The sequence below is a fragment of the Lissotriton vulgaris genome, chromosome 2_1, assembly GCF_964263255.1.
Source record: "Lissotriton vulgaris chromosome 2_1, aLisVul1.2, whole genome shotgun sequence".
NCBI lineage: Eukaryota > Metazoa > Chordata > Amphibia > Caudata > Salamandridae > Lissotriton > Lissotriton vulgaris.
Window position 1 is genome coordinate 882471911 of NC_141687.1, and position 15787 is coordinate 882487697.

A 15787-nucleotide genomic window follows, 5' to 3' on the forward strand; every position below is an offset into this window, starting at 1 on the left:
TTAGCATCAGGGTGGGACCTTTCGGAAAGGAAGAGGATTTGTACGTGGACACCTGCTAATTGTTAACGACTGTGGCTGAGTCTTGTGGTATCACTGTCAAAGATCCTGCTATCCTACACTGAACTGGGTTACTTAAACGGTACATTTTGTGAAACATCTTGACGAGGACCTGTACGCTGCCTGCCTCAGCGGTTGTTGGCTAAATAGCTGTTTAATTAGGGCGTAGATTAATTGCCGCCGGCCTCCGGGTTGTAGGCGTTGTGCTGTGTACGCTATGATGGCTCAATAAAGGTTTTGAAAATAAAAAAATAAAAAAAATCCCAATAAGACATTCTCCACCTCAATGAGACATTGACCAGAATTCAAACCTGGTTCCATCAGAACCATCTCAAACTGAACCCAAATAAAACTGAAATCATCCTTTTCTCCCCCAAAAACAACTCCCTTCCCATTCAACTATGGATAAAGGATATCAAAGCTCTTAACTGCACCTCTAATTCTGTCAAATCCCTAGGCATCAGTATTGACCATAATCTAAATCTCATCCCCCACATTAAAAATGCATCCAAAAGTGCGCTTTTCACCCTTCTCCACCTCAAGAAACAAACCATTTATTCCAGCAGACAATTTCAAACTTGTTGTGCAATCGCTTGTCCTTTCCAGGATTGACTATGGCAACGCCACTTTGGCTGGCACCCCTAAAATCCATCTTGCACCGATTAAATCTGTCCTCAATCTAGCTGCGAGACTCATCTCGGATTGTAAAAAGTTTTGATCACATCTCCCCGTCCTCAAAAATCTCAATTTGCTCCCAATAGAAGGAAGATCCACCTACAAGATTGCCTGCATCACTCACAAAGCACTTCACCAAAACACCCCTTCTTACCTTACAACGAAACTACACAAAGCTGGTTGCTCCAGGTCCCTGAGGAGCACAAACTCCCTTGTCTTGATCCCACCCAGACTCAAATGTCAAAAGACCCAATCCTGTGCGTTCTCTGGTTACGCTCCTACAATTTGGAACTCGCTCCCTAAGGATCTTCGCTGCAACCCCTCTTACCCTCTCTTCAAAAAGGAACTCAAAGTACTTCTTCTCAACAAATACTGAGATATCTAATGTTACTGACTCTGAACATGTCCACTCCTTTCTCTTCCCTTATCCGCTCCTCTTCCCACCCCCTCTCAATCCCTTCATTTTCCCACTCCCCCTCTCTTCACCCCCTCTCTCTCTCCTAACTTTTAATATTCACTTTCCACTTAATTTCATCTCTGTTTCTTTGCCCCCTTAGCCCTGTTGAATGCATTATCATACTGTAACTCTTTCGCTTAATTGTTAATTTTATCTCATTATGTTCACCATCCTTGTAAAGCGCTCTGATACTCTTGGGTCCAGTAGACCTATATAACACCTTTGAAATAAATAAATAGAGAGAGGGGGAGTAGAAAGAGAGGGGGGGGTGTAGAGAGAAAGAGAGGGTGGGGTGTAGAGAGAGGAGGGAGGTGGGTGTAGAGAGAGGAGGGAGGTGGGTGTAGAGAGAGGAGGGAGGTGGGTGTAGAGAGAGGAGGGAGGTGGGTGTAGAGAGAGGAGGGAGGTGGGTGTAGAGAGAGGAGGGAGGTGGGTGTAGAGAGAGGAGGGAGGTGGGTGTAGAGAGAGGAGGGAGGTGGGTGTAGAGAGAGGAGGGAGGTGGGTGTAGAGAGAGGAGGGAGGTGGGTGTAGAGAGAGGAGGGAGGTGGGTGTAGAGAGAGGAGGGAGGTGGGTGTAGAGAGAGGAGGGAGGTGGGTGTAGAGAGAGGAGGGAGGTGGGTGTAGAGAGAGGAGGGAGGTGGGTGTAGAGAGAGGAGGGAGGTGGGTGTAGAGAGAGGAGGGAGGTGGGTGTAGAGAGAGGAGGGAGGTGGGTGTAGAGAGAGGAGGGAGGTGGGTGTAGAGAGAAGAGGGAGGTGGGTGTAGAGAGAAGAGGGAGGTGGGTGTAGAGAGTGGAGGGAGTGGGGTGCAGGGAGCAGGGTGGAGAGAGGGGTGGAGAGAGGGGTGGGTAGAGAGAGGGGTGGGTAGAGAGGGGTGGGTAGAGAGAGGGGTGGGTAGAGAGGGGTGGGTAGAGAGAGGGGTGGGTAGAGAGAGGGGTGGGTAGAGAGAGGGGTGGGTAGAGAGAGGGGTGGGTAGAGAGAGGGGTGGGTAGAGAGAGGGGTGGGTAGAGAGAGGGGTGGGTAGAGAGAGGGGTGGGTAGAGAGAGGGGTGGGTAGAGAGGGGTGGGTAGAGAGGGGTGGGTAGAGAGGGGTGGGTAGAGAGGGGTGGGTAGAGAGGGGTGGGTAGAGAGGGGTGGGTAGAGAGGGGTGGGTAGAGAGGGGTGGGTAGAGAGGGGTGGGTAGAGAGGGGTGGGTAGGGAGGGGTGTAGGGAGGGGTGTAGGGAGGGGTGTAGGGAGGGGTGTAGGGAGGGGTGTAGGGAGGGGTGTAGGGAGGGGTGTAGAGAGGGGTGTAGAGAGGGGTGTAGAGAGGGGTGTAGAGAGGGGTGTAGAGAGAGGGGGTGTAGAGAGAGGGGGTGTAGAGAGAGGGGGTGTAGAGAGAGGGGGTGTAGAGAGAGGGGGTGTAGAGAGAGGGGGTGTAGAGAGAGGGGGTGTAGAGAGAGGGGGTGTAGAGAGAGGGGGTGTAGAGAGAGGGGGTGTAGAGAGAGGGGGTGTAGAGAGAGGGGGTGTAGAGAGAGGGGGTGTAGAGAGAGGGGGTGTAGAGAGAGGGGGTGTAGAGAGAGGGGGTGTAGAGAGAGGGGGTGTAGAGAGAGGGGGTGTAGAGAGAGGGGGTGTAGAGAGGGGGGTGTAGAGAGGGGGGTGTAGAGAGGGGGGTGTAGAGAGGGGGGTGTAGAGAGGGGGGTGTAGAGAGGGGGGTGTAGAGAGGTGGGTGTAGAGAGGTGGGTGTAGAGAGAGGGGGTGTAGAGAGAGGGGGTGTAGAGAGAGGGGGGTGTAGAGAGGGGGGTGTAGAGAGGGGGGTGTAGAGAGGGGGGTGTAGAGAGGGGGGTGTAGAGAGAGGGGGTGTAGAGAGAGGGGGTGTAGAGAGAGGGGGTGTAGAGAGGGGGGTGTAGAGAGGGGGGTGTAGAGAGGGGGGTGTAGAGAGGGGGGTGTAGAGAGCGGGTTGTAGAGAGAGGGGTGTAGAGAGGTGGGTGTAGAGAGGTGGGTGTAGAGAGGTGGGTGTAGAGAGGTGGAGGTAGAGAGGTGGGTGTAGAGAGGTGGGTGTAGAGAGGTGGGTGTAGAGAGGGGTGGTGTAGAGAGAGGGGTGTAGAGAGAGAGGGGTGTAGAGAGAGAGGGGTGTAGAGAGAGAGGGGTGTAGAGAGAGTGGTGTAGAGAGTTTGTTTATCCTACTTTCCGCTGATGTTCCTTCTAATATCGAATTATAATCCATTACTCAGTGAAATGATTTATTCATCAGACTGACCTTTTGCAAGAAAGTGTTTTAATTCATCTAAATTTCCGGTGTGTGATATACGATTTCACACAATTGTTCTGCGTTACGCAATTCTACATTGTGCTAATAAGTACTCAAATCGTAAAAAAATATAGTCACATCTCGAATCTGCTACCATTAGATTAAGAAAAAAATATATATTTTTGTTGAACGATTAGAATATTGTTTTGCTTAGACAACTTCGCGTTTGAAAAAGAGCATTGAATGTTGAATTAAAAAGTGCGTCAGCTGGCTACTTAAGTACCTCTTAGTTGCTTGATATGCAACAGTTTCAATATTTCAGAGTCTTTTCGTGGTTGAGTGAATCTTAGACTTAAAACGTCTTTGCCCACACCGATTGAACTTCACAGCGAAACGCGCCATTAATAGTACACTCCAGAACACTGGTCGTTTCTGAATACATTCACGACCCTTGGGGCAACCCATGTCATCGGGGAAGTAAGTTCCTCTTTCCATTTCACATTGTTTACTTCATCTTGCAGTCGTTCAGATTGCTTACAATAACAGATGTTTTGTTTCTGTAGGTTTTTCATGCTACGCATGACTCTTCCACAGAGCATGCACTGAACGGAACCTATAGATGTCAGGTCATGAGTGGGTCTTCATCAAAGGCCCCATTAAGTGAGGCAAAAGAAAGGGCATGTTTCATGAAGGGGTGCAGATTGCATGTTCATGCAATTATTGGCCTCTCAGAGCGATATTCAATTGTGTGACACAGCGCAAGTCTGTTGCACGTGTTAGTCTTTGTGTGTGTGCGAGGGCATAGTGAAGCGGTGACACAGTTAAGAGTCTGAAAAAGGTCCGAGGGACCAGACCGTGATGAAAAAGAGGGAGCTGATGTGTGAAATATGCAGTGGCACATTTCAGCAAAATATGGATGCAACAGAATTAGAATGCATTGAAAGAAGGAAGAACTGGAGTTAACCGGTAATTGCAATGCTTGATTACGCTCTGGGTAAAGTCAAAAAGCAATCAGAGCTTGAAATAAATACACTTTGAAAGCCATCTACTACAAGTTAAACTACCAGCTTCACTAGTGTCCACTACTCAAAGAATTTTCTAAATGTAACTTATCTGAATCCTTCGACCTAATTAACTAAATTGAAGCAATACTACATGACTTAATTTGTGTTTCACAGCAATACAATATGTTACTATATTAATACAGTACCACAGCGTATAGTACTACATTGTCATAATAGAATGATATAGTGCTCTGGAGATCAGCTTTATGTTGTAGTTGCATTAAATAAATCGTGCCTCAGAGAAAGAGCGATGCAGTTCATCTTGTGTTGTATAGGTAAGTAACTTAACCACCTGATAAAATGTCCCACAATGCATTGCAGTTGCCTTTCGTGTATCCATTGCTGGGTACTGTCTCAATCCCTGCATCTTAATGCAGAAAGCTGTGACCAGACCACGTGACTGAATCCCGGGACCGCGGACAGAAAGGGACAACAGACTTCTGTCCACGGAAGAGAGGGCCCATTGTAGACTGCATTGCACAAGAGGAGACCGAAATCTAGTACAAGGAAGCAGGGAGGTACCAGGCAGGAAAAAAAACGGAAATAACATTAAGTGTGAAGTAAGACGCTTCACACAGTGCTTATGCCAGGAGTTACAGGCGATGGGTACCTGCGCTCATTTATGAGGAGTGGGTCATGTTTTTCGTCATCAGCCTTTGATCCAGAAAGAAACACAGAAAAGTGAGAAATTAGGAGGAAAAGAAAAGGTAGGAAACAGGGAGAAACGAATGCATAAGAATCTGCAAAAGTGAAATAAAAGGACAGGAAGAGTAGGGTGGAGGAGGCAAAGTGAGCATCAAAACTGAAGGTGGGACTTCGGATAATTCAGTGAAAACCCCAGATTGTGAAGAAGGTGAATGGTGTGGGACATGTGGGTGGCACATTGCTGGGCCGACTTTGCTTGGATAAGCCAGTCGTCCAGATAAGGGTAGACGTGAACGTTGCGACTCCGTAGGTGTGCAGCCACTGTCGCTAGGCACTTGGTAAACACCCTGGGTGCTGTTGTTACTCCGAAAGGGAGGACTTTGAACTGATAATGCTGATCCTGAATGGTAAATCGGAGATATTTTCTGTGTGACGGGTGTACCGGTATATGGAAATATGCATCCTTTAGATCTAGTGTTGCGAGGAGATCTCCCTGACTGAGTAACGGTAGAACCTGGTGTAATGCGAGCATGTGAAAATGTTCTGACAAGATGTATTGGTTTAGGGGCCTGAGGTCCAGTATGGGTCTGAGGGTCCCGTCCTTTTTTGGGATCAAGAAGTACAGCGAGTACACCCCTGTACCTTTTTGTTCTTCATGGCACGAGCTCTATGGCTCCTTTTTGCAGCATGCCGACTACCTCTTGCTGCAATAACTGTATATGCTCTGCGGACATAGGACGGTGTTTTGGGAGTATGTTGGGTGGAGTGGATGTTAACTCCACACAATAACCGTACTGGATAAGCTGCCTCACCCACCTGTCTGTAGTGATGGATTTCCAGACCGGCAGGAACCGTTTTAGTCTCCCCCCAACCGGTGTTATATGGTCGGGGGTAGTGACAAGACGTCACTGTTTGTTAGTGGTGGAGGATCGGGAGTTGTTGTTTCCACGACCTCTGCCCTTGGTGCTGTTTCCACGATAGCCACCCCTATTGTTCTTGTTGTAGGTGGTCTGCGTGCCTCCTTTACTGTACTGTGTCTGCTGGGACACCTGGCCTCTGGAAGCTCCTCTATTGTTGGAGCGACGAAAAGAACCACCCCTGAACTGCTGCAACTGTAGATCCCTCATAGACTTTGCAGTCTCTGTGTCCTTTTTAATTTTTTCTAAGGTGGTGTCCACTTCTGGGCCAAATAAGTAATCAGGGTTAACTGGCTGATTGAGTATGGTGGTTTGTATCTCAGGCTTGAAGCCGGAGATTCTCAGCTATGCATGTCTTCGTAACATAACGCTTGTATTAATAGCCCTGGCTGCAGTGTCTGCTGAGTCTACCGCACACTTAATAGATGCGTTGGATATAAGTTTCCCTTCTTGTATTAGCATTTCTGCTGCCTCCTTATACTCATCTGGCAAGTGTTGTAACAGGGTCTCAAGTGTATCATAATGAGCCCTGTCGTATCTGGCTAAGAGTGCCTGTGTGTTGGAGATGCGCCAGACATTGGCCACTTGAGCCGCTACCCTTTTCCCTGAGGCTTCTAACACTTTAGATTCCTTGTCAGGGGGAGGAGCATCACCCGTGGTCTGCGCGTTCGCTCTTTTACGATGTAGGGTCCACAGGTGCTGGTTTGTATTTTTTTTTCAATCCTGGGGTTTACCACTCTTGCCCTTGTGGTCTCCTTAAAGATGTCTCCAGTGTGTTTCAGGACTCCTTTTAGCATGGGTAGAGTCTTGACAGTTCTCTCGGAGGTTGAGAAGATGTCAAATAAAAAGTCCTCTTCAATAGGGTCAGCATGTCGCTGGACATCGTGATTTTTTGCTGCCCTCTCAATACGCGCATTAAACGCAGCCGTGTCTTCTGTAGGTGAGGTTTTAACAGCATAGATATGACTGTCAGGGGCATTTTGTGGCTCCCCTGGGTCAACAGTGTCTGTCCAGGGTTCAGTGTGGTCTTCTGGATCAGTGTCTACAGGATAACTGTAATCCTCATTGTCACCATCCCCTACATCCACATCTGAATGTGTGGGTGAAAAAGGAGCAGGTTCTTGTCCATATTGTTGTAGAGGTTCAAAAAGAAGAGGTGAAGTTGTAGAATCCCTTTTTTTTTTAATGGAATTTTATACGACTCCATAGGCTGTTCTGGGGCGATCTTTCGCTTGTAAATGGAAAGTCTACCAGTCTCAGCGTCGATGAACTGCCTTGACTGATCTTCCTGCAGAGGCTGTCGATGCTATGTGGCCCCTTCAGTAGTTGTAGACTTTTGCCCCATGGACACCTTCTTGGCCGCCTCAACGCCCGTCTTAGGGGCGAACGCCTTAGGTGTCACCGGCGGCGGCAGTATAAACTTAATCGGTGCCGACGCCTTTGGAGTTTTACTGACTGTCTTTGGGGGTGGAGTGGCCTTCGGTCCGACAGCTATAGCTTTCTCCTTAATGCGCTGCAGCGAGACCGACACCTGCTTTGAAAAAGAGGCGGATGGTTGTGTTGACTCGACGGGTTCCTTAGAGCCACTGCTTGTTTTGGGCTTGAGGTCTTTGCTGACCTTTGCTTTGTCGAGTCGACGTTTAGGATCGAGAACGTTCTGCGTTTCGAGTCCTTTGTTTGTGTCTACGGTCTTCGGCGCCGACTTCTTTAGGTCGATATCCTTGACCTTCTTTGGTGCCCCGGCCTTCGGCTCGACAACCTTTAGCGACCTCTCCGGGTCGATAGCACCCTTTTGTTTCGTCGGAGCCGATGGTTCAGAAGCCTTCGATCCGACCAAAGTAAGTTGTACTTTCGGTTTCGATTTTGTTTCCGGTGCTTTCGATTTTGTAGTCACCGATGTTTTTTGTTTCGATTTTGATCGATCAACCGATGGCTCTTTTGAATTGTCCGTAGCTGGGCCTTGAAGCGAGGCTGTAGAACTATGCGTTTGATCTTGGGTAAGGCTTTGTGGCGATCCCTCAACCTCAACCTTATAGAGTGTTTTAGTCTCGGCCCCCATACCAACGGTTGGGCCTAGCTCCTCGCTCGAGCTATCTTCTACGGCCCCAAAGGCCTCATCGTCGTCTCCTACCTCGTCGACGACGACTTCTTCATTTTCGACCATCTCCTCATCTTCTGCGTCATAACTGGAGTCAATCTCTGATGCAGGATCCGACAGGTTCCCTTGAACCTCCTGCTCGACTCCCTCAGCATCGAAGATGTTCACCGGGTCAGGTGCCGTCTGCTGGGCTGCCTTCCGCGCGTCGAAGGCAAAGTGTTTCTTGGATCAGAACCGCGAACAAGCCATACAGCTGGCTTCATCGTGATCCGGAGACAGGCACTTGTTGCACACCGGGTGGACATCGATGTGAGGATACTTGGAGTTGCAAACGGGACATCTCTTGAATGGGCTCCGTTCCATCATCGATCGTCGATAAGGCCTCTGGCGTCAACCGGGCCTGTAGTGCTGATTAGCCACGCCGCTCTTCTTGACGTCCGGCTCGAGGATTGAGCTGAAACGAGTACTCGGCACCAATCGCAAAGACAATATCGACGATACCTAGAGGCCATTTGGCCAAATATAAAGTTTTCTATCGATTCCGAACTTGAGTTAACAAATATACATCCGAACCCAATGGCAGAAAAAAACAATCTGAGGATGGAGATGATGCCCATGCGCACTGTAGTCCAGGGGAGGAGCCACCTATCTCGTGATACTTCGAAGACTCTTCCAGGTCAACAATGTGCAATCATCCGGACCCAACACTAGGCGGCGATCTATGCACAGATATGAATTCAGCAGCCCACATGCCTCGAACAGAGCTTACAACCAATTTTCTTGACTGCAAAGTCACTTGTGTGCTCCTACAAAACCATTAAGCACTATATTGAAAAGTATTATTGTAATGAAAGTATCACTTACCTGCTACTAAGTGAATCTTGGTTCTAGTGATAAAAATAACAAAGTAACAACTTTTTATACAAACCATTGCTCTAGATTGAGTCTGAGTGTGTGATATTATATCTTACCCGAGTGTGTACAACAAACACTTAACACTACCCACTGATAAGCCTGACAGTAGAACCACACTACCACAAAAGAAAGTAAGATATCACAGAGGTATCAGGAGATCATACTGGGTCACTCCACAATACCTTTTCTTTGGGGAGGTATAGGGGGGTGGTTTTAGGCCGAAAAGATGTATTTAAGGCAGGTTGGGTGAATGTTTCTGATGCTAGGAAACAGAATTTGAAAGCATTTGCTCAGGGTTTGAGTTTCAGACTAGGCAGACTAGGCCTGCATACAGAATAGTCATAATATGATGCCGCCAGAACATCCAACTTTAGAGCCTGCCTTTGCCGAACACCCTTCCATCACACTGCAAGCAATATTTGAAGCAACCCCCCCTGTAACTAGATGGCCTTCTCGTCCACAAAAACTTAATGATCCAAAGCTTCATGACAAATCCTTTTGTCAGTCACCCTTACTAATGAAATTTGTGGAAGAAGAGAATGTTGTGTGCAGTATACATTCGTGTTTCCTAAAACTGGGGGCCTGATTCAGATCTTGGCGGACTAATAGCCCGGCCGTAGAAATATAAATCCCATTATTTTCTATGGGAATTACATTTTGGCTGATGGAATGTCCATCACCGTTGTGACAGAGTATACTGTTCGACAAGATCTAAATTAGTTGTTCATGTTTTCTTCACGGATAAGGCCTGCGATGAAGTCCTATCCGTGCATTTAGGTTAAGAGTATACACACAATGAGACTCTCTGTGTGTTAGTTCTCTAATCAGAAACAATGTAATTTAAAGTTATTCTTAGACTCGTCAGCCTTTAGCACTGTATAAAGTTTTAACTTTTTTATGTTTAATTGTGTATGAACAATATATCGAGAATGAATGTTTCACTTTTCTTTTCTTCACTTTTCACACAGATCCTCACTGAATATAGAAAGGAGAGTGGAATGCAAGACTGTCTAGGCACCTTAATGAACTTCGAAAGTCTGCATCACTATGAATGAGAATAGGTTGTAATCAGGGAATGTAACGGCGTATTGGTAAGACCCATTAATTTAGGACAATGCTGTATGTGTCAAGGAAGGTTTGAAAGTCTGTGCCCACTTGGGCTTCATACCTATAACTAGCTCCGACATGGGCTAATGTCAAGAACAGAGACTTATTTGGTGTTCTGGCACACAGGAATTACTTTTCCTTACACTAATAATGTTCAGCCCACTGGGGCAGCATTTTGGTATTTGATCGGTTTCTTTATTAGAAAATCCGAGATTTCCGCATGGGGTAAAAAAATCAGTCTAAAATGCCCTTAAATGAAAACTGTGATCGTCCCTTAATATGGCTCAATGCGATTCGAGCCGCATGTTTAGCAGCAAATCATTTTACGGAAATGTAATGATGTAATTACTATGCTGCTTTCTACTTTTTAACATGCGATTTTGTGTTAAACTGATGCGTTAAACTGATGCGTTTTTTTGCACTGTGTTAAGTTTTGCATACTAGCTCCTGTGCATCGTGCGAGGAGTCTGTTTTCACTTGTTGTAAATGACGAAGGTGTCACATGATTATGTTAAAAAATGGAGATTGCACATGCACTCTTACTCGTGATCAAGGAGGTCTGCCTCCAAAACGCGTAGAGTGACTAAGCTGTGATTAAAAAACACGCTGAATGGTTTTTTGGCTCAGACTTCGTTGTGTTCTTTGAAAGACTAAATCGAAGGTTGTGTGGAGATTTAGGGGTTCACGACCCTGTCTGAGCCCGCCACATTTAAGCGGCGGGGGTATGTTCGCGATAAACTTTGTGGAGAGATATATATATATATATATATATATATTCCAACAATGAAGGTTGCCCTCGGTGAAGGCGCCTCACACGCAGAGTTGCTCCTTTAACTGAAGACTGCAGAGTCGGGGTTTGTTGCTTTTCGATCTTTTATTCAAAAAGCCCAACGCGTTTCAAACATGAATGTCCTTAATCACGGGCTAAGGTGCAGAGCAACTGCCAGCACTGAATTGGAACACCTGATATATTCTCAAGTCCCACCCCTTTTGGGTGTATGCAAGGCATGCATGATGGTACTTGTGATCCTATACAAATCCTTCCCCAGTGGGTGATGGCGTGCCCCAGATATTGCAAAGTTTTACCTCAGTGGGTTGATCGTAAGCACACCGGAACTGCCCCTCTGGGGTAAAACTTTGCAATATCTGTGGAACGCCATCACCCACTGGGGAAGGATTTGTATGGGACCACAAGTACCATCATGTATGATATAGATATATATATATATATATATATATATATATATATATATATATATATATATATATATATATATATATATATATATAATGGAAAAAATGGCGTGGGAGGGCAAGGGGTAAAATAACGTTTTTATATAACACAGAGGTTAAAATTAACTGCGTCTTTTCCTAAGTCTAGCTTGTCGGGTTGATATCACTCAAAAGATTTCAAATAGAGGGAGGACCTCTTGCTAGAGACCAAACCACCACAAATTCAAATTATATAATTTACAAATACAAGGTTCAAATAAAGCCCCCCTATTCTTTTTAATGCTCTACAATATAATAACAATGCATTTTATGCAATACACCATATTTGGTCAGGTTATCTTACTACAAATCAGCTCTGACCAGTTTCATTCAAGGCAATATATCACATGACCATCCAGATCCACAACAGGTGTAGTTGGCAAAGAGCAAGTTCCCAATGGAGGCATCAAGAATACTTTGTTACTCCACGTTTAAAGCCACTTTCAAAAGAAGAGAATGGGGGGCATCACAAGTGCAGGGAGGGGTGATAGGAAGTGCCATGTACTCATTTCATTCCTTTTACAAGGTGAAAACAGCAGAAAAATGTACAGATAATTGCAGAATCAGTAATAATTGTGAAATTCAAAAAGCCTTCTAGACACCCTTTATGTGATGGACAGATTTCCTTAATAAGTATGAGAACTAACCTGTCTCTGTTTAATTTCCTCTTTCTTCAGTTCCAGAAAAGCAGTGGGTATGCCAGCAATATTTTCTTGAGCACTCAAAAGAAGCGGCCAAAGCTCTCCCATGAATTCTCTGGCATTCTTACCATTTAAAAACCCAGTAAGGTTTATTTGCATCATTTTTGAATCTGGATTCTGAAAGAAACATAACAGGAAGACACAAAGGTCACTTAGAACCCCTAAATGGCACTGCTCAATGACAACATAGTTCATAATGGCTACCGATGATGTTTTAGGCTGCTCTACGCTAACTAAGATGCACTAAAGTTCAATCAAAGGTAGTTATCCCATCCACTGTATATCAAGGGACCAGTTAGTCCTTTGTGGATATGTCCTGGACAGTGACACTGTTGATTAGAAGACCAAGATTCTAAGATTTGATTACATTTGTAGGCCCAAATCTATCATAAACCCATAGTAATGCCTGCAAACAAACACAATCTGATGACTTGAAAACTTTAACATAAATTAGTAAACAATTATTTAATATCAAAAGTACCTCGAGAGTACAACCATAGGCTTTGCATGCATGCTCAATACTACACCAAATACTAGAGTTCAAATCCTGCAAGGATTAACACTTGGTAAGATAATTACCACACAGCTATGGAGATAAGATTGCCATTAGGAACTGTCCACAAAGGGTTAAAAGCTTGAAAGTCTTAGAATAATTGGCTTTATATGTTTTAAGTTCTCGGACAAAAAACAATGTCCATAGAAAGGCACAGCACAAAGTACAGATTTCAGATGACGTCCGCTTCTTCTCGAAACCTTGGGGAAGGGGTTTTGATATCGCCAAGTCCCCTGTAGAGAAAGTTGTTCCCTTGGCTTGCTTCCGACTCCCTACTGCAACTCACCCACCTCGTGTTTAATGTTATATCATTTATCTAAATTGCAAAAGACGAACAATTAATCATGAGTAAACAACTACAAAACGGTTTTTAAAAAAATGTCTAAGCTTTTAATTCATGCTTAGTGTAAGGAGAATTCCCTGCCTCATGCTTCAAATCTGTATTCATCAGAATACATCGAAGATATATATATTTCAGTGTAAGCCATCCAAACAAGTTAAAACACACCCCAGCCCATAATTACAGCAATCTATCCAAAGCCTTATTTCATTTGAAATCAAATGACCTTAAAACTAGCAAAAAATAATTTTTGGGGCAAAATTCAAATGTTGTTGTTCTGCTAAAACCTTTTTCAATGTAAAAGCAGTTCCTTTGGTACACTGTGTGAATTGTTTAAAAATAAATATTTCAAGAGTGCAACATGATCCTTAGAATTGTTCTACACCATATTTCACAAATTAACGTAGATACGGATCTTCAGTGATTTATTTAAAAAAAGAATCTTTAATGCCCAAACCCACAATTTAGAATTCTTTGAGTACAAACCATTTTTATGTTTAAAAAAAAAATGATTTAAGTAGCTATCATTTTTCAATCAACCCATATGCTTCACACAAAAACATTTTTATTTTTGCATTTTAAGAGCAGTGTAAAGCTTTGCCCGAGTGCTGTTAGGTTGCATTAAAGTTTTGTTTGGCCACTTTACACAACTCACCTCCAAACCACACACTGCATCATCAAGAGCTGGGTCAGAGCGACATTGGACACGCACTCTGCCGTGACCTAATAGGGTGATGGTGCTATACTTCAGACGCATGGAATACCTTCCATTTTGGTTCAGGCCTTTTAAATCATAAATCACATCATCATTAGAAAATTGCTGCCAAATTAGCTAACATGTATCAGCAAGATTAAAACAACAATTCCTATTTCTCACCTGTGCATTTTGAGAAACTATGCACCCTCACTAAACTTTCTTAAATTATTTTCTTTGCATTGTAAATTGCATTCGATTAAGCATTGTAATAGAATGACAGATCTTTCAAATATGAAAGTTAACACAGAAAACATTACAGGCAAGGTGCTACACTTTCACATTTACCATTTGCTTCAAATGTATTACCTTTACTTCTAGCTGGTTGAAGATAAATTCAATTAACACATCATCTTCGAATCCCAGAATTTCAGTAATTCGCTTAGTTATCCATGGCTTGATAACTTCCAGATTAACCTTGACCATGTCTACCTGTTTATGAAAAAGCAAAAATAATTGTATCTAAACATCTTTCAACTGAATTGAAGGTGAGGCTGTACATACTTCCAGGTATATCCAATAGAAGCATCTGCAACACATTTGATCTAAATTACTGAAGATCACAGATTTAGGAACAAATGATTGCAAATTCAAAACCGACATGAGAAAACAAACTTCTTACCATGTACTTTGGAAAAACTAAATCAAAGAGTACATAATAAAAAAAACAATTTACATGATACACGTCAATATTTTCAAGTGGTAATGTTCAAAATTACACTTTTACAAATGATTTTGTAAACATCTGACGGGTTCCTCATACGGAACTTTGGGTAATGTTAGGGACAAAATGGGCATTTTAAGTACAATTGGGAAATAATAAATACTGATTAGAATTTGATGGACAACTATTTTACATAAAAATTTGACTTTTGTTTTAGATCTTTAGTGGGAAATGTTTTTTATATCACTGCTAGCCTTCACAATGCCAAGTTAACATGGCATTGCTAAGTGCCATTAGGCCCAACTAGTACACCACTGTTCGTTACACATCATGCCAAAAGTCTCTATTAGATAGATAAAGCACATGCTAATGCATTTACGTAATCTTCGGCAAATGCGGTTGAGTTTTGATTGTGCGCAGTTACAGCAGCATAAGCAATATTGTAATTATGTATCAGGAAACCACAAACAATGTGTGTCATATGCAGGAATGGGAGACCTCAATAAAAAGAAAAAAAACTTAAAGAAGAAACAGCAGCCAGCCTATGGGCACAGAGTAGACATGGCAAAGAGTGCACACCCTACTTAGACTTTATTTTGTGCCAGTGGGTGAAATCAGGACCAGCAGCATGTATGGCACTATGAGTTTACCCTGAAAGGAAAGGAACCTAGTCTCTACATTCTGGATGCAGCTAACAGCTCTGAAGTTCACACAGACACTTAAGGACTGAGTCTTTTGTGTATACGAAACCACCAGAGACGAGACTATGGGGGTTTATGTGCTTTATAGGCTGAAATAAGTCTCTTCTGGAAATGCTCAAATACTGGATAGCCATCCAGTGAAAACATGACTCATCACACAGTCAAGAAGTACGAATTACTTACCTTCGGTAACAATGTATCTGGTGGAGAAGTTGTCTAGCCGCAGATTCCTTAACTTAGAATATCCCCAAGCGGTAGACTGGATCCAGATTTTTTTTGCAGCAGCAGCACCTCTGCGCGCCAGGGGACGGCGCCACACGACCCCACCCTGACGTCGTCCACGTACGTGACGTCAGCGAGGTCATATAAGTCCCTCCCAGCGCACTGAAGTCAGTTTTATTCAGAGAATCTTTTCTGCGGCATAACGCAGAGCCACCAACAAAAACTGTTAAAGTATGGGAACCATCGTAAAAGACAAAACTAGACACTGCCTACATATAAGTGAAAAAGCTGTGAGAAAGAGCACTGCAAGGGAGCGAAGACCATTCCCCAAGTACAACAAGAGTAGAATACCTCAACAGACTGAACTAGACTGCCATTACCATGTATAACTGTGCTGCCCAGCAAGAACAAAGCACAGAAGAACAG

General features: G+C 44.2%; 1 protein-coding gene across 3 annotated transcripts in view; it reads right to left on the reverse strand.

The window, feature by feature from the left end:
- Positions 1-15787, reverse strand: part of SRRM1 (serine and arginine repetitive matrix 1) — a 605541-nt gene that overhangs the window by 532276 nt on the left and 57478 nt on the right. For 2 of the 3 annotated variants that reach the window (XM_086956396.1, XM_086956395.1), the window contains exons 3-4: positions 14084-14206; positions 12074-12244 (exon numbers count right to left, since the gene is read on the reverse strand). In XM_086956396.1, coding sequence (XP_086812522.1) covers positions 12074-12244; positions 14084-14206 — 294 coding nt within the window. Of the gene's footprint in view, positions 1-12073; positions 13804-14083; positions 14207-15787 lie in introns of all 3 variants that reach the window. The other variant, XM_086956397.1, reaches the window with a different exon arrangement.